Source organism: Apostichopus japonicus, chromosome 13 (genome assembly GCF_037975245.1).
Source record: "Apostichopus japonicus isolate 1M-3 chromosome 13, ASM3797524v1, whole genome shotgun sequence".
Taxonomy (NCBI): Eukaryota; Metazoa; Echinodermata; class Holothuroidea; order Aspidochirotida; family Stichopodidae; genus Apostichopus; species Apostichopus japonicus.
Genome location: NC_092573.1, coordinates 24,964,376 through 24,984,370, shown reverse-complemented (window position 1 = coordinate 24,984,370; position 19,995 = coordinate 24,964,376). Strand labels below are relative to the sequence as shown.

Below are 19,995 nucleotides of genomic sequence, written 5' to 3'. Positions count from 1 at the left end.
TTCTTACAAACTTTGACAACAAAGATAACAAACATGTAAAAAGTCAGGTTCAGTCACTACAACTCCACCAAGAATGAGCTAGGATTTCGCTTAAATGAACTACGAGATGATTTATCAGAGCTGCGATCTCAGACGGCAGAACAAAGTTTGACATTACTACAGCGCAGCGTTGCCTTGAATACTGAAAATGTAGGGACAAAAGGGTACAATCCTTGGAAGTTTCTGTTGTTTGATGATAATTGACCACTGAAAAATTGATAGGCAATGGTTTTAGTTCGCAATTCGCTGCAATTGGGTGTCTTAGATGAACCTTATAGAGAATGAAACGTGGTAAAGAATTTCTAATCTGTTGACCGATTTGCAGGCGTACATGCAAACTTGATTCCGACAGAACAACATTACATGGTTGACATCTTTGTTATTTGCATGACATGAACAATTTTCGGCTGCCTTACTGTTACATTGAAAGCCGTTAATAAAACGCAGAAATACTGTTTCGTCGGACATTTCATTTGCCCTGTCCAATGAAATTGGAAACCGCTTAACTGGCAATGCTTGTATGGCTTCATGTGATCGTTGACTCTCATCTGGAAGGAGGGTAATAGGCTTACACAATTGTAAGAGTGGGATGGTAGCCTATACTGCCAGTGCATTCAAATGGTGTCACTGGTAAGTCATGTCCCCTAGTACCTTCTAAAAAGTTGATATAGGTTAATTGTCCAGTGTTTCGCTAGTCTCAGAGACTTCAATGTTTAAGATCACTCATATCTTTCATAAGTCTTTGCTTTTTTTATAGCACCTTCTTTCATTGCGTTTGCAATTATAGCTAAAACGAACGAGGAATCAGCTTTAGTTCGTTCAGAACACTTACCAGTGAGTACTATCGCCCATATTATTGTCAATGTTAGACTGCTGGTTGGGCTCAATTATTTTGACTTATTGACTTCTATTGCATACGGGCGTCCGGCCGTTGATTATCCGATAGTATCATTAATTGCTAAATTTGCTTGGAACATAATCAATATCATTAAATGCAAGTCATCGTTTAGGCTAGTATTTTGTCAAACAGCGAAAGTCGCAATGCTTCCCTAGATAGGATATTGTATTCCTGCAAATGACTATACAAAAGAAAAATGACATCTGCAACATAGTATTTATTTCAACATATATTTAATAAATTACGTCATATCAGATGCAAACGTGATCACTGATTGATTGATTGATAGGGTGATTCATTTGACGGCACATGCGCGTGTACACTTTCTAATGACAAGGACTCGGCTTGACAACTTTCGAGGAATTAAGATTTTTTTTTTAACAAACAGGTTCAATTGTCCATTAAGTGAGTTTGGCTGGACAAATAATGTGATTTTTAGTAAAACATTTTTTTTACCCATACCTTGTCCTTCCCGCAGACAGTATAACATATACCTCAGGTCACGAATCAATTATCACCGATTAATATATGATACTTACCCCTTCCTCACCCCCCTCTCACCCAACTATCAACAAAATATTTGCATTTATTTCTCACGAAACGCTGACTGATGTGTAATATTTAGTACGATTAACCACGTAAGTGAATGTCCTACATAACGTATAACCAACTCATGCTTAATGGTATTCTAACATACTACGTAATATTCATAATAAAATGGTTACCTCTCAATCAAGCTAACAGATATGTTCCTAATTATCGAGTTACCAGACTTGTATAACACGAGTACAACAGTATGAGTACCATGAGTAGAATTTTACCTTGGTATGAATACGAGTATATTGGAGTCTTTAAGAACAGGTACTCATCTAACACTAATATTTATGTACTTGATTTCCATACTTTCATGAGTACAAACCAATGAGGGTGAGTGTGAGTATGTGTACAGTCAATTATACTAGAATACGAGTACAAAGAAGGATTCACTATACAATTCTGAGACAATGGTGGAAACATTGTTGCGCACCCATATAATTAAATATTGCTATTTTTTTTACTATTAAACGTTTGAATTCTATGCCTAAACATTAATCGTTTCATGATATGATATACTATAGTTACAGATTATGTTCTCAGATACCTTATCTCCCCTTCAATGGTGGATTATATTGTAGCACTAGAATGTGGAAATTCGACGCAATATGATACGTTAAGTTGTGAAAATTTGATCTAAAAATAAACGTGAATGGAAATCATTCCTGGCATTGATTACAGCTCAGTGGACAGTTTGGTAACATGTAGGCTGGATTTCTTTGGCATTCACCCCGAGAAGCCCAAGAAGGACAGAACTGGTTTCTATCTTCACACTGATTCCCTGGACGGCCTCCTGTACCTGAAAGAACAATGTAATAATTGTAGATGTTATTATGTCTTTGTTCGAAGAACTCATTCTGATTTGGAGACAATATTTTAAGCAAAGTTTTATCTTTTATCCGACCATGCGATAGATCACAGTTTTCTATCAGCTGTTAGTTATAGGATTCATCTGTTGTTCCAACAAAGCAATTTTGTAGTTAAATAGTATGGATGCTTACATAACTTTGTTTTGTGTGATTTAGTACTATAAGTAACATACATGGTATATATTTTTACCCATTCGAGCGAGTACGTAAAAACTATGGTTAAACAACTGCCATATCAATTGTCTGTTGTCTTAACGGTATTCTCGGAGAGTTACTTTTAAAGTGTACTTCATACTAAAAATATCATCTAGGTAAAATAATGAATCTGCAGATTATAAAACGAAGGGATATAAGAGGATGGGGCTTGATTGAACCACCTCTGCCGAATAGCCCGATCCCACCCTCTCCCTTCCTCCTTGCCTACGCTCAAGTATATATACATAGCTTCAAACCGTCTGCAGCTTTATTAGCATGATAGCAGGATAAAATATGCAAATATAAAAACAACAATCTAAAATCGATATATTATGTAAACCATACAGATAAAAACAGTTTCCAGTTTAATAGCAAGAAATTCACCCTGGATGTTTCAAGATTCAGTCTATTGAAATTCTATGAGAAAATAACATATTTGTCTTTACATCCAGTATTTGTCCCTGCACAGTTCATTCTCAACGGCTGGCTGCTAATTTGACCTAAAGTACAAAAAAGATAAATATAAAAAATAAGCGTTTGTCAAGAAGGGAGGAATCACGAACATTACGACAAGTTTGAAACAATCTTTTAAACAAGTTTTAAACAATGAAGGGAGGACACACGAACATTAGGCCAAGTTTGAAACAATTATTTTATAAAGATAAGCAAATCGAGGCATCACCGATAGCAGAAACTTCACTGTACATTTCCTTTGCACAACCTGTGTCTATGTATATGTAGGTGCAATTGCTAATATATTGATGAAACTTTGTTATTTGTGACATTCATACCGAAGTTTTGTGGTATCTTTCAGCCGTAGTTTCTCTTTGGTTGAAAATACTAATCTTACTGAAAACTGTTAAAGCAACTGTATACATTGGATCTCCAATTTTCTCTATTTTTACAATATCTACATTGAGTATTACTTGCAGTTAGGCATTTTGCGCAGTAAACTACTGAAATCACCTAAAATAATTTCCTATTAGTACTCAGTCATCTTGAAAAACAAACAACGGGGAACGTTTTGGGAAAATGTATCAATTTGTGTATTCATTATTGAAAAGTCGTCTCATCACGCTGATGAATAGCGTTACTAACTTACTTTGAATTTTAGAAACCAAAAGTACTGAAAATCTGAACCTGAATTAACATGACCAACTTACCTTGATTTTGACAACGGTCTACGATGTTGTTCATACAAGGGAAAGCCTCTCTGATTAGGTTATACAGGGTGGGATCGTAGGCAGCTAGCTCCTCTCTCGTGTCGATGTCATTGTGTATTCCGAATACGGGAGGAGACTCTACGTTAAAGAAGCTCTGAACCCCTTCCGCGAAATACTCATCTACTGTGTCGTCTGCGTACGTGTTCTGCCAAAGCCCGCGTCTTCTGGCACTGTTATACGCGTTGGTGAGACGGCTGTTGAAACCTGCTACGGCAGTTGTAAGGGCGATCTTATGAATGCCGTGAGCAAATTCATGAAGGAAAATGTCTTCTCTGTATCCGTCACTTCTCAAACAAAGGACGTTTTCCTCTGCTCCAGTAGACACGGGTATCTGAAGGGTACCTCCAAGACCCCTCGCTCGGGTGTTCCAAAATGGTGGCAGAAAGGAATGTTCAGGAATGTTCTGTGTTACTTCGTTGGTGGCCATGATGGCGACCCGTCCATATTTGGCGTACATGGCCTGCCTTAGATCTGGTCTGTCAGCTAGTAGGAAACGAACGACGTAACAAGCTCTTTGCAAGGCTCTATCAGACACACGAAATGATCCCAAAACAGGAATGTTGTACGCATGTGTATACTTGCTGTAAAACGAACTAAGTCGAAGAGCTGTCCTGACGTCATTTGGTACACCTGTGATGACGTCACATCTCGATTGTTCATTAGCCTGACCCGGTCGATCTCCTCTGACTTCCAATGGGCTGTTTGGATCTGTATACGTAAAATAGTCAAGGAATATTAGAAACACAGATATATTTGCAATCTAATATTTAACTTTAGGTCTTTGTTATTTTTTTTAATAATTGATTTTTTTTTATCTGACGTGCTCGACAAAATTGAATTCACAAACACTATCTTTCATTAAAAAGACATTGAAAAGATGATTTTATAACCAAGCAGTGGATTGCTTTATACGGTTCTTTAACAAGATAGAAATTAATATGATGGAGTTACTATTTCATTTACCTGTTTCTTCTAGTTGGCTGTAAAATCGAGCCTCGAAGTTTTCTAATTCTAGTCTGTTTTCGATTTCTGGAAAATAAAATAATGATTAATATTACGATTATAACTTTATTTACAATTTATTAGGATCCACAGATTATGACGTCATATAAATTCTGGACGTCGTATTCCAGCATGGATGGATATCTTCATCTTTGTTGTTATTAAGATACACAAATCTGTCATTGACTAGCCTAATAATATTAGAAATAGTTAATCAATTTTGTCTAATGTGGAACTCCTAAATACATGAGAACAATTGTAATATTAATAATAATAGAATTAAGAGATTTGTTTTGCAGTTACTAATAATTACGTTTTTGCTATTTGATTAGTAAAGAAATGTTACATTTTGTATAAAATTGTAAACAAATTAATACGCAAACCGGTAATAAATTTTCTCTTGTGTCTTAAAATTTTAACAGAAGTTCAATCACAAATTTTCCGTTACTAACTAAGAAAATAACTTAACGAGGTAAACTACTTACCATTTTCGGCGTCCCATAATGGTGATCCAGTGGTGAGAGAATGAAGAGATAGTAAAAGACTGATCCAGAAAACAATGGATGAATACATCTTGTTGAAATAGCTTGCTTGTAGTCTCTTCTACGAATGTTCAAAATTTGAATGAATTTACAGACTTATATATCTTATATATCTTTTCAGAACCTGAAAACATGGACACGTCACTCAATGATTCTGCTGTATTAAGGATGAAGATAATAGTCGATGGGTTTCCTAGATATCAGCTGACAATTAATCGAGATAGAGGTCAGTGGAGGTATTTATCTTAATTGCTTCCGTAATACATGACGTCACTCATGAATGAGCTTTACAGACAAAGATCCATAAATGGAATACTGGAGTCTCGCAAATTCATTATCCTCTTTATCACGAGACCAGCATTTTTCTATTTGTGGTAGGAGGAGGGGGGGGGGGGCTAATATATTATTTCATAGAGAGGAGGGGCACCCTTAGAAATGTTGGTGAAAATTGGTAAGGTGCTCAGATGCAAAATGGTGCTATATTTCATATCTTTTGAAACATTGTTGAAGAATTTTCGACTGTTTACATTTATGTACTATGCACTAGGATTTAATTTATAATTACTGTCTGCACTGAGTAGGTGGGCGCTGGGGTTGAGACCCCATGATATTGTTAGGAGGGGTGCATGTGGTTTATGCACAGGATATTTTAAATAAAATCTTACAATATGATGACGTATCCACTGGACAGGGTCGAATTAACATTTTCCGTGGCCCCGGGACAGACATCAATTCGATGTTCAACGCAACCAACACAGGCATTGTATGAACGTGTTAATTACTTCAGGTGCACAGTTAACGTGTCTGTATATACAATTACAATCTCAATCATACTTTCTATTGATCTACTATTTTGATATATCCTCTATTTTGAAGATGATCGTTGAAATATTTGAACAGGTCATTTCTTCCCTGCACCCTGCCTTTGTTCCTTCTGACTTTTTGCGCACCCTATACCGGGAGCCGTTTGTCCGGACCATCTTGAACAATGGTAAAATCCGGCAATGGTACTGGTTCAAAGTTATCTTCTTACGTAAATGAAAAGGAAAGTTTAGAAACTAACGTACGACAGGAATATTATACATTACTTTGTCTCCCTTGTTGTTGTTGTGAGGATCGGCCGGAGGTTTTACATCGTCACATTAGTAGAATGTTTATGATTGTTGTGATTATTTTTACAGGGGAAAGTAGCCTTTTTACTGCGGCATTCAATGTTACATTATCAATTATGGTATCTATGCGTTTGTAACATTTGGGAAAAGCCAAAGAAGAAGGTGGTTAATGAAGTATGATGGATATGTGCACAGTTTGGACAGACCGACGAAACAAATAAGTACACTGACTACTACTGACGAAAGGATTATAAATATACATCTAAAAAATCATCATCTAACACAGCAAGATGCATATAGGACTGAATGGTCCTAATAGCTCTTTCCTGCTATCTTTCCATAGTGACTGAATCGAATGACAAGTCCATGGTTATATGAAGACACTGAAGCAGCGATATACGAAAAAAAGGTCTCAGACTTTAACCAAACGTTATTTTTCTATTTTCAATTTCATATTTAGTTCTCATATGTTATCACAAGTTAAATACAATATAGCAATACAGTTAGAACTAAACATAATTTTTATAATTATATGTTTAAGCACAGTACAATAAATCAGACAATGAAACACTCACACCCGGAATATCTGTTGCTTTTGGTCATTCTTGTTAATTAAAAGATATGGAGCTCGTATTGAAACTTTAATTTCTAGGGCTGGGATGAGTCGTGTGGGGAAGATGGATCGTGTTACTGCTACAACCATTGATACCTGAAATCAGTCATAACGATAACCAACCATCTCGAGTTTTTCCAGGGTCACTGAGTGACCAAGGAACACATGATTGTCCCTTGCTGTTACGTCACATAAATTGAGCCATGTAACGATATAATCTCGTAAATATGACCAAGCAGTAAAACACAATCCATTGACTCACTTTGTTACCATACCATTAGTTGTTCACATTTAGATATGACGATTCTCAGGGTCGAAAAAAATCAAAGACAACTCCATTACGTGACTAGACTTTACTTGGTAGAGTGTAAGTACATTAACCAAATATGGATTGAACGTCACAAACGAGGTCATTGAAAGGTTAGCCGTTTAGGCCAGTCATCGGAAGTTGTTGAACTTGTTCAAACTAATAAATACCCACACACAGCTCGACTAACCGTCATAGAAACATCAATCTTCAGCTACTAAAGACGTTATCAATCACTGACAGAACAAACGGAGACAAGATGAAGGTCGCATCGGTAATTTTAACCATAGTGCTGGTGAGCTACTCATCATGTATACCACTGAGCAGAGACAACCCGATTGATCTTGTTAATACCGAGTTGAATCAAGTGCCCAGTTTTGAGGTTAACTCCAAGCTGCCAACACCACTCGAACTGAACATCTTTGGTACCAACCAGGAGGAGGACAGTATGGAGTACATATTTAAAGAAAATCAAAACATTGACTCAGGAATTGAACATTATCTGATAGAGGGCGACATCAAAGTCGACTACAACGTTTCTCAGGTTGCCCAGAATGCTGTCCGTAACCGTAATGTACGGTGGCCAGGAGGTGTCGTGCCGTATTTTATCGACCGTTCCTTCGACGCCGGTGCTCGACAAAGAATCCTTGCCGCCATTGACCGTTACCATCAAACAACCTGTATTCGGTTTACTCCTTGGAATGGACAAAGAGATTACGTCCACATCGTACCAAGACAGGGTTGTTTTTCGGCCGTAGGTCGAAGAGGAGGACGCCAAGAACTGTCGGTTGGGGGCGCCTGTAACTTTCACAGAGGAACCATCATGCACGAACTAATGCATGCTGTAGGATTTCAACACGAACAAACAAGAACCGACAGAGATCAATTTGTCACCGTTTATTACCAAAACATCCAGTCTGGATTAGAATACAACTTTGTCAGGTATAACCAGGACACAATTGATCATTTACAAACCCGTTATGACTATTACTCTATCATGCATTATCCAATGAATGCCTTCAGCCGCAACGGACGACCGACTATAGTACCTCGACAGGCGGGAGTTTCCATAGGCAACAGAAACGACTTCAGCGCTACTGATATTCTTAAAATCAATCGTTACTATGAATGTGAGGATACCACCGAGACGGAAGGAGACGAAACCAACCCCGATTGTGAAGAAACTCATCCCAACTGTTCAGCTTGGGCTGCAAGAGGAGAGTGTTCCAGGAATCCTGCTTGGATGCTGCCGAACTGTCCCGTTAGTTGTCAGCAGTGCAGACCGTCATCATCAAACTGTGCAGACGACAACGTCAACTGTGCGAGGTGGGCGAGTAACGGAGAGTGTACGCGAAATCCACTATACATGAGGACATCGTGTAGACAAAGTTGTAACGTATGTTAAGAATGCTTAAAGAGAAAACATCGATAATTTTATTAGTTTTATAGATTAGACATTATATTTGAATAATTATAACGATTTAATCAGTATTCAATATTCACAGTTATGTGTCATTTAAGCATTTAATATCAACTGTGTTATTTCCTGAAAGTATAACCATGAAATATATCAAGATTCGTGTGTCGTTAAAGATCATTTCTCATCAGCATAATTGGCTTAGATTTTAACGAAAAATATGCTAGTGGTTTTCAAAAGTACTTAACCGGAGGTTCGGATTCTTTTGCATTTCCACAGACGTTCAGGAGTATTCCTTTAAATAGACAACGAACTGTCTTAGTGTGGATAATTATGTTTCAAGTACATGCAGTCAAATGTTTGTTGAAATTTGATCATGGGTGTTCATTATCTAAACTTTGTATCTAAAGTGTTACTTTTATGAAGTTAAATGGCACGCTTTCTAGGCTGAGACCGTTGAGTGATTTAATATCCCTAATATATTTGCCTTAATCATAAGCTAGTTCGTATATAGCATCATGAGTTTATATTTGTAAAACCGAGGGTTAACTGAAAATTATATATTTAATTGTTCATAGTGTAATGTTTTCTATAATTTACTATAACCTCTATACTTGATAATTTACATGTACCTGAGTTGCGCTGGTTCGCACAGTGTCATGTGTTTATATAGATAACTTACCTTATTTCTATCATTTTGCAAAAGTTTGAAAGTTTGCAATAAAGAAATCGTTGCAAAATATAAGTGTTTTCTTTTTTAACTTCACTTAAACTTTAACTTTAAACGCAGCAGTTCTTCTGGGACCTAACGTTGGTTTTTGAAGCAATGCACCCCATCAGGCACATCCGTATGAAACGGACATTCTCCGTGTCATTTAGGAATATCCATTCAAGCCACTTAAACATCTGCCTCTTTCATCTGCTTCACACCTCTCTAATGCCCCACCTTTCCCATCGCATACGAATCACTACCAGAATTTCCACAAGCTAACCATTTCATCCTGATAGATTCTGTTTTTTTCCCTTGTCGAGAGATATCCTAGTTATCAGCTGACAATTAATATTAATAGAGGTTAGGGGGATGTATCTCTCTTGATTGCTTCGTTGAGGGAAGACTTCATCAATAACTCTATGCTGTATTACCTGAAAGCTCTATATAAAGCAGTTGTCAATATTCTGAATAAATTATCTAAAGGCGCAACATGAAATATTCTATTGCGAACATGTGGTTCCTTCGTATGTGTATTTTATTTCATGAAGAAGGCTGAAATTTTGTAAAGCAAAATAACTACACACTGCTTAGATCTTCAATCATTCCAAAGCAAAAGGTATCATTTAGGCCTAGCCTATTATGTATTTACAATTCTGGTCTAAACTGCCAAAAAGTGAAACTTTCAGATTTTCCTCTTCAACTTTATCGATACTTATATTAAAAGTCAACTTGAAACGCTCACGTTATGTTGACCTAATAATCGTATGCAGTGTCCCTTCATAACGTATCTTTTTTTTTAACTCTCTCTCTCAGCACCTTTCTCTCTGTCTGCCTCTTATTTTGGTAGAATATAATACTTCAGAATTATCTTACAAAATATGACAACAAAGATAAGAAAACATGTTAACTCCACGAAGAATGGCTTAGGATTTCGCTGAAATGGACTACGAGATGATTTATCAGAGCTGCGTTCTTAGAGGGCGGTACAAAGTGTAACATTAATACAGCGCAGCGTTGCCATGGAGACTTAAAATGTTGGGACAAAAGGTTACAATCCTTGGAATTTTCTGTTACTTGATGAAAATTGACCACTGCATATTGATAGGCAATGGTGTTAGTTCGCAATACGTTGCAATTGGGGTATCTTAGATGAACATTATAGAGAGTGAAAAGTGGTAAACAATTTCTAATCTGTTGACCGATTTGTAGGCCATATGCAAACTTGATTCGGACAGAATAACATTACATGGTTGAAATCTATGTTAATTTGGATGACATGAACAATTTTCAGCTGCCTTACTGTTACATTGAAAGCCGTTAATAAAACGCAGTAATACTGTTTGGTCGGATATTTCATACCCCCCCCCCGTCCAACGAAATTTGAAAAACTATTAACTGGCAATGCTGGTGGGGCAGGATGTACATGGTCATTCACGCTCTTCTGGAAGGAGGGTAATAGGCATTAAGCTAGTACCTTTCAAAACATTACTATTGGTTAATTGTCCAGTGTTTCGCTAGGCTCAGAGACTTCTTTGTTTCAGATCATTCATATCTTTCATAAATCTTCTGCTTTGTTTTGTAGCACGTTCTTTCATTGCTTTTCTAAGAGCTAAAACTAACCATGAAATCAGCTATAGTTCGTTCAGAACGTTAGGCTGCTGGTAGGGCTCAATTTCTTTTGACTTATTGGCGTCTATTGCACATGGGTGCCCGTCCGTTGATTATCCGATAGAATTCATTAATTGCTGAATTTTCGTGAAAACTTATCAGTATCATTAAATGGAACTCATCGTTTACTATGCCAATATTTTGTCAAACAGCGAAAGTCGCAATTTTCCCTAGATAGGATAATGTATTCCTGCAAATCACCACACAAGAAAATATACATCTGCAACATATTTCAACGTATATTTCATAAATTACGTCATATGAGATGCAAACGTGATTGACTGATTGATTGATTGATAGGTTGATTAATTTGATAGCACAGACACGTGTATACTTTCGACTGACAGGAACGGCTCGGCAACTTTCGGGAAATTATGATATTTTACAAACAGGATCAATTGTCAATTAAGTGAGCTTGGCTGGAACAGTAAGTCGACAATAATCAGACAATGTGATATTTCTAGTAGAATTTTTTTTATTCATACCCAACTTTCAACAAAATATTTGAATTTATTTCTTACGAAACGCTGATTGATGTGTAATATTTAGTACGATTAACCACGTAAGTTCATGCCCTACATAACTCATGCTTAATGGTGTATTTTGGACTTTTCAGATTATAACATACTACGTAATAATCATACCTAAATGGTTCCCCCAATCAAGCTGACAGATATGTTCCTAATTATCGAGTTACCAGACTTGTATAACACGAGTACAACAATATGAGTACCATAAGTAGAATTTTACCTTGGTATGAAGACGAGTATATAGGAGTCTTTAATAATAGGTACTGATCTAACACTAATAACTATGTACTAGATCTCCAAACTTCCCTGAGTACAAACCAATAAGGGTGAGTATATGACAGTCAATTATACTAGAATACGAGTACGAAGTACGGACTCACTATACAATTGTGATAGTTACTAACCGTTTAATACAATGGTGACAACTTTGTTGCGCACCCATTTAATTAAATATTGCAATTTTTCACAATCAAACGTTTCAAGTCTATGCCTATATATATAATCGTTTCATGATATGATATACTTCTGTAACAGATTATGTTTTCAGACTTCTTATTCTTCCATAATGGTGGATTATATTGTAGCACGAGATTGTGGAGATTCAACGCAACATGATACTTAACAGTTAAGGTGTGAACATTTGATCTAACAATAAACGTGAATGGAAATCATTCCTGGCATTGATTACAGCTCAATGGACAGTTTGGTAACATGTAAGCTGGATTTCTTTGGCATTCACCCCGAGAAGCCCAAGACGGACAGAACTGGTTTCTATCTTCACACTGATTCCCTGGACGGCCTCCTGTACCTGAAAGAACAATGGAATAATTGTAAATATTATTATGTCTTTGTCCGAAGAACTCATTCTGATTTGGAGACAGTATTTTAAGCAAAGTTTTATCTTTTATCCGACCATCCGTTATATCACATTTTGCTATCAGCTGTTAGTTATAGGATTCATTTGTTGTTTCAACAAAGCAATTTTGTTGTTAACTAGTATGGATTTTTACATAACCACAATGAGTAACGTACAGGATATATATTTTTTCTCCAATTCGAGCGAGTACGTAAAAGCTAAGGTAAAACAATTGCCATATCAATTGTCTGTTGACTTAACGGTATTCTCAGAGAGTTATACTTTTAAACTTTCATACTTAAAATATCATCTAGGTAAAATAATGAATCTGCAGATAATAAAACGAAGGGATATAAAGGGAATGGGGCTTGATTGAACCACCTCCCCCGCCCAATAAGACCACCCCACCCTCGACCTTCCTCCTTGCCCAAGCCCATGTATATATACATAACTTCCAACCGTCTGCAGCTATATTGGCATGATAGCAGGATAAAATATGCAAAATTTAAAACAACAATCTAAGATCGATATATATTATGTAAACCATACATGTAAAAACAGTTTCCAGTTTAATAGCAAGAAATCCACTCTGGATGTCTCAGGTCTTTAATAACATGAATCCAAAGATTCAGTTAATTGAAATTCTATGAGAAAATAACATATTTGTCTTTACCTCCAGTATTTGTCCCTGCACAGTTCATTCTCAAAGGCTGGCTGCTAATTTGACCTAAAGTACAGAAAAGATAAATATAAAAACTAAGCGTTTGTCAAGAAGGGAGGACACACGAACATTACGACAAGTTTTCAACAATGTTTTTTATAAAGATAAGCAAAACGAGACATCACCGATAGCAGAAACTTCACTAAACATTTCCTTTGCACAACCTGTGTCTCTGTATATGTAGGTGCAATTGCTGATATATTGATGAAACTTTGTAATTGTGACATTCATACCGACTTTTTCTGGTATCTTCCAGTAGTAGTTTCTCTTTGATTGAAAGTACTTATCTTACCGAAACTGTTAAAGCAACTGTATGTATTGGATCTCCAACTTTCCTCTATTTTTACAATATCTACATTGAGTATTACTTGTAGTTAAGCATTTTGCGCAATAAACTACTGAAATCCCCTATATATTTTTTTCCATGTAGTACTCAGTCATCTTGAAAAACAAACAAACAGGGAACGTTTTGGGAAAATGTATCAATTTGTGTATTCATTATTGAAAAGTCGTCTCATCATGCTAATGAATAGCGTTACTAACTTACTTCAGGTTTAGAAACCAAAAGTACTGAAAATCTGAATATAACTAACATTACTAACTTACTTTGATTTTGACAACGGTCTACGATGTTGTTCATACAAGGGAAAGCCTCTCTGATTAGGTTATACAGGGTAGGATCGTAGGCAGCTAGCTCCTCTCTCGTGTCGATGTCATTGTGTATTCCGAATACGGGAGGAGACTCTACGTTAAAGAAGCTCTGAACCCCTTCCGCGAAATACTCATCTACTGTGTCGTCTGCGTACGTGTTCTGCCAAAGCCCGCGTCTTCTGGCGCTATTATAAGCGTTGGTGAGACGGCTGTTGAAACCTGCTACGGCAGTTGTAAGGGCGATCTTATGAATGCCGTGAGCAAATTCATGAAGGAAAATGTCCTCTCTGTATCCGTCACTTCTCAAACAAAGGACGTTTTCCTCTGCTCCAGTAGACACGGGTATCTGAAGGGTACCTCCAAGACCCCTCGCTCGGGTGTTCCAAAATGGTGGCAGAAAGGAATGTTCGGGAATGTTCTGTGTTACTTCGTTGGTGGCCATGATGGCGACCCGTCCATATTTGGCGTACATGGCCTGCCTTAGATCTGGTCTGTCAGCTAGTAGGAAACGAACGACGTAACAAGCTCTTTGCAAGGCCCTATCAGACACACGAAATGATCCCAAAACAGGAATGTTGTACGCATGCGTATATTTGCTGTAAAACGAACTAAGTCGAAGAGCTGACCTGACGTCATTTGGCACACCTGTGATGACGTCACATCTCGATTGTTCATTAGCCTGACCCGGTCGATCTCCTCTGACTTCCAATGGGTTGTTTGGATCTGTATACGTAAAATAGTCAAGGAATATTAGAAACACAGATATATTTTCAATCTAATATTTAACTTTAGGTCTTTGTTATTTTTTTTTAAATTGGTTTTTTTTTTATATGACGTGCTCGACAAAATTGAATTCACAAACACTACCTTTCATTAAAAAGACATTGAAAAGATGATTTGATAACCAAGCAGTGGATTGCTTTATACGGTTCTTTAACAAGATAGAAATTAATATGATGGAGTTACTATTTCATTTACCTGTTTCTTCTAGTTGGCTGTAAAATCGAGCCTCGAAGTTTTCTAATTCTAGTCTGTTTTCGATTTCTGGAAAATAAAAATAATGATAAATATTACGATTATAACTTTATTTACAATTTATGAGGATCCAAAGATTATGACGTCATATAAATTCTGGACGTCGTATTCCAGCATGGATGGATATCTTCATCTTTGTTGTTATTAAGATACACAAATCTGTCATTGACTAGCCTAATAATATTAGAAATAGTTAATCAATTATGTCTAATGCGGAACTCCTAAATACATGAGAACAATTGTAATTTTTATAATATTAGAATTAAGAGATATGTTTTGCAGTTACTAATAATTACGTTTTTGCTATTTGAATAGTAAAGAAATGTTACATTTTGTATAAAATTGTAACAAATTAATACGCAAAACGGTAATAAATGTTCTCTTGTGTCTTAAAATTTTAACAGAAGTTCAATCACAAATCTTCCGTTAAATAACTAAGAAAATAACTTAACGATGTAAACTACTTACCATTTTCGGCGTCCCATAATGGTGATCCAGTGGTGAGAGAATAAAGAGATAGTAAAAGACTGATCCAGAAAACAATGGATGAAGACATCTTGTTGAATTAGCTTGCTTGTCGTCTCTTCTACGAATGTTCAAAATTTGAATGAATTTACTTTGCTGAAAGTTTAAATATCTTTTCAGAACCTGAAAACATGGACACGTCACTCAATGATTCTGCTGTATTAAGGATGAAGGTAATAGTCGATGGGTGTCCTAGATATCAGCTGACAATTAATCGTGATAGAGGTCAGGGGAGGTATTTATCTTAATTGCTTCCGTCATACATGACGTCACTCATGAATGAACTTTATAGACAAAGATCCATAGATGGAATACTGGAGTCTCGCAAATTCATTATCCTCTTTATCACTCGCCAGTTGTACAGCAGCGAGACCACCATTTTTCTATTTGGGGTAGGAGGAGGGGGGGGGGGGGCTAATATATTATTTCATCGAGAGGAGGGGGCACCCTTAGAAATGTTGGTGAAAATTGGTAAGGTGCTCAGATGCAAAATGGTGCTATATTTCATATCTTTTCAAACAATGTTGAAGAATTTTCGACTGTTTAGGTTGTTACGCACACACATATTATACATTTATGTACTATACACTAGGATTTAATTTATAATTACTGTCTGCACTGAGAAGGTGGGCGCTGGGGTTGAGACTCCATGATATTGTTAGGAGGGGTGCGTGTGGTTTATGCACAGGATATTTTAAATAAAATCTTACAATATGATGACGTATCCACTGGACAGGGTCGAATTAACATTTTCCGTGGCCCCGGGACAGACATCAATTCGATGTTCAACGCAACCAACACAGGCATTGTATGAACGTGTTAATTACTTCAGGTGCACAGTTAACGTGTCTGTATATACAATAACAATTTCAATCATACTTTCTATTGATCTACTATTTTGATATATCCTCTATTTTAAAGATATTCGGTGAAATATTTGAACAGGTCATTTCTTCCCTGCACCCTGCCTTTGTTCCTTTTGGCTTTTTGTGCACCCTATACCGGGAGCCGTTTGTCCGGACCATCTTGAACAATGGTAAAATCCGGCAATGGTACTGGTTCAAAGTTATCTTCTTACGTAAATGAAAAGGAAAGTTTAGAAACTAACGTACGACAGGAATATTATACATTACTTTGTCCCCCTTGTTGTTGTGAGGATCGGCCGGAGGTTTTACATCGTCACATTAGTAGAATGTTTATGATTGTTGTGATTATTGTTACAGGGGAAAGTAGCCTTTCTACTGCGGCATTCAAAGTTACATTATCAATTATATGGTATCTATGCGTTTGTAACATTTGGGAAAAGCCAAAGAAGAAGGTGGTTAATGAAGTATGATGGATATGTGCACAGTTTGGACAGACCGACGAATAAATAAGTACACTGACTTACTACTGACGAAAGGATTATAAATATACACCTAAACATCATCTTCTAACACGGCAAGATGCATATAGGACTGACTGGTCCTAATAGCTCTTTCCTGCTATCTTTCCATAGTGATTGAATCGAACGACAAGTCCATGGTTATATGAAGACACTGAAGCAGCGATATATAAAAAAAGGTCTTCGATTCTAACCTAACGTTATTAACGTATTTAGTTCTCATATTTTTGTGCCAGTTAAATACAATATAGCAATACAGTTAGCACTAAACATAATGTTTAAGCACAGTACAATAAATCAGACAATGAAACACCCCGCCCGGAATATCTGTTGCTTTTGGTCATTCTTGTTAATAAAACGATATCGAGCTCGTATTGAAACTTAAATTTCTAGGGCTGGGATGAGGGGTGTGGGGAATATGGATCATATTACTGCTATAACCATTTATACCTGAAATTAACGATAACCAACCATCTTGAGTTTTTGCAGGGTCACTGAGTGACCAAGGAACACATGATTTTCCCTTGCTGTGACGTCACATAAATTGAGCCATGTAAGGATATAATCTCGTAAATATGACCAAGCAGTAAAACACAATCAATTGACTCACTTTGTTACCATACCATTAGTTGTTCACATTTAGATATGACGATTCCCAGGGTCGAAAAAATCAAAGACAACCCCATTACGTGACTAGATTTTACTTGGTAGAGTGTAAGTACATTAACCAAATAAGGATTGAACGTCACAAACGAGGTCATTGAAAGGCTAGCCGTTTAAGCCAGTCATCGGAAGTTGTTGAACTTGTTCAAACTAATAAATACCGACACACAGCCCGACAAACCGTCATAGAATCACCAATCTTCAGCTACCGAGGACGTTATCAATCACTGACAGAACATACAGAGAGCCGTACATCAAGATGAAGATTGTATCATTTATTTTAACCATAGTGCTGGTGAGCTACTCGTCCTGTATACCACTGAGCAGAGACAACCCGATTGATCTTGTTAATGGCGAGTTGAATCAAGTGCCCAGTTTTGAGGTTATCTCCAAGCTGCCAACACCACTCGAACTGAGCATCTTTGGTACCAACCAGGAGGAGGACAGTATGGAGTACATATTTAAAGAAAATCAAAACATTGACTCAGGAATTGAACATTATCTGATAGAGGGCGACATCAAAGTCGACTACAACGTTTCTCAGGTTGCCCAGAATGCTGTTCGTAACCGTAATGTACGGTGGCCAGGAGGTGTCGTGCCGTATTTTATCGACCGTTCCTTCGACGCCGGTGCTCGACAAAGAATCCTTGCCGCCATTAACCGTTACCACCAAACAACCTGTATTCGGTTTACTCCTTGGAATGGACAAAGAGATTACGTTCACATCGTACCAAGACAGGGTTGCTTTTCGGCGGTTGGTCGAAGAGGAGGACGCCAAGAATTGTCGGTTGGGGGCGCTTGTAACTTTCACAGAGGAACCATCATGCACGAACTAATGCATGCTGTAGGATTTCAACACGAACAAACAAGAACCGACAGAGATCAATTTGTAACCGTTTATTACCAAAACATCCAGTCTGGATTAGAGTACAACTTTGTCAGGTATAACCAGGACACTATTGATCATTTACAAACCCGTTATGACTATTACTCTATCATGCATTATCCAATGAATGCCTTCAGCCGCAACGGACGACCGACTATAGTTCCTCGACAGGCGGGAGTTTCCATAGGCAACAGAAACGACTTCAGCGCTACTGATATTCTTAAAATCAATCGTTACTATGGATGTGAGGATACCACCGAGACGGAAGGAGACGAAACCAACCCCGATTGTGAAGAAACTCATCCCAACTGTTCAGCTTGGGCTGCAAGAGGAGAGTGTTCGAGGAATCCTGCTTGGATGCTACCGAACTGTCCCGTAAGTTGTCAGCAGTGCAGACGGTCTTCATCAAACTGTGCAGACGACAACGTCAACTGTGCGAGGTGGGCGAGTAACGGAGAGTGTACGCGAAATCCACTGTATATGAGGATATCGTGTAGACAGAGTTGTAACGTATGTTAAGAATGTTTAAAGAGAAAACATCGATGTTATTATTACTTCTATAGATTTTACATTATATCGAATCATTATAATGTCCAGTATTCAATATTCATAGATATGTATCATTTAAGACGTTTAATATCTACTGGTTTTCTCCCTAAAAGTATTACCATGAAATATATTAAAAATTCGTGTGTCGTTAAGGTCATTTCTCATCAGCATATTGGGCTCAGATTGGAACGAAAAATATGCTTGTGGTTTTCAAAAGTACTTACCGGAGGTTCGCATTATTATGCATTTTAAATAGACGATGAACTGTCTCACTGTGGTTAGCCATGTTTCAAGTGCATGCAGTCAAATGTTTGTTGTAATTTGACCATGGGTGATCAATATCTAAATTTCCATCATATTTTTGGCAATATTGTTGACCATTTATCTAGTCTATATTACTTTTATGAAGATAGTGGCACGTCATTTATGTAGGCTCACACTGTTGACTTAATATCCCTAATATCTTGCCCTTCATCACAGGATAGTTCGTATTAAGCATCATGAGTTTATATTTGTAAATTCAAGACTGAATTAAAAAATAATTACTTCATGCTATTTGCTATTTAACCAACAATTAATGACAAATTTTCTTTAGTCGTAAGCTAAAAGATTATATCAATAATTTGGTTAACTTATCATTTTCATATCGTGTTTATATATTTAATAGTTTACAGCATAAGCTTTTTTCTATAATTTACTATAACCTCTAAATTTGATAATTTACATGTACTTGAGTTGCGCTGGTTCGCACATTGTTATGTGTTTATATAATAACTTGCCTTATTTCTATTAGTTTGCAATAGTTTGAAAGTTTGCAATAAAAAAACCGTTAAAGAATATATATGTCTTCTTTTTTAATTCACTTAAACTTAAACTTCAACTTTAAACGTAGCAGTCCTTCTGGGACTTAACATTATTTTGTTTCTGAAGCAATGCACCCCATCAGCCGCATACGGATGAAACGGATATTCTCCGTGTTATTTAGGAACATTTATTCAAGTCAC

General features: G+C 36.9%; 3 protein-coding genes across 3 annotated transcripts in view; 2 read left to right on the top strand and 1 right to left on the bottom strand.

Annotated features, from left to right (window-relative positions):
- Positions 1–1,153: 1,153 nt before the first annotated feature.
- The window catches only part of LOC139979040 (uncharacterized), a 37,619-nt gene continuing 18,777 nt past the window's right edge, over positions 1,154–19,995 (bottom strand). The window contains exons 7-17 of the mRNA XM_071989677.1: positions 15,453–15,540; positions 14,928–14,993; positions 13,905–14,672; positions 13,251–13,304; positions 12,392–12,529; positions 7,963–8,192; positions 5,306–5,423; positions 4,782–4,847; positions 3,759–4,526; positions 3,042–3,095; positions 1,154–2,330 (exon numbers count right to left, since the gene is read on the bottom strand). Of these exons, the coding sequence (XP_071845778.1) occupies positions 2,191–2,330; positions 3,042–3,095; positions 3,759–4,526; positions 4,782–4,847; positions 5,306–5,423; positions 7,963–8,192; positions 12,392–12,529; positions 13,251–13,304; positions 13,905–14,672; positions 14,928–14,993; positions 15,453–15,540 (2,490 nt within the window). The 3' untranslated portion in view covers positions 1,154–2,190. The remainder of the gene's footprint in view (positions 2,331–3,041; positions 3,096–3,758; positions 4,527–4,781; positions 4,848–5,305; positions 5,424–7,962; positions 8,193–12,391; positions 12,530–13,250; positions 13,305–13,904; positions 14,673–14,927; positions 14,994–15,452; positions 15,541–19,995) is intronic.
- Positions 7,598–9,560, top strand: LOC139978623 (zinc metalloproteinase nas-15-like). The gene has a single exon (XM_071988982.1). The coding sequence runs from the start codon at positions 7,654–7,656 to the stop codon at positions 8,797–8,799; it is 1,146 nt and encodes a 381-aa protein (XP_071845083.1). The 5' UTR covers positions 7,598–7,653; the 3' UTR covers positions 8,800–9,560.
- On the top strand, positions 17,745–19,823 carry LOC139978625 (zinc metalloproteinase nas-15-like). The gene has a single exon (XM_071988983.1). It carries the CDS (start codon positions 17,816–17,818, stop codon positions 18,959–18,961), a length of 1,146 nt encoding a protein of 381 aa, XP_071845084.1. The 5' UTR covers positions 17,745–17,815; the 3' UTR covers positions 18,962–19,823.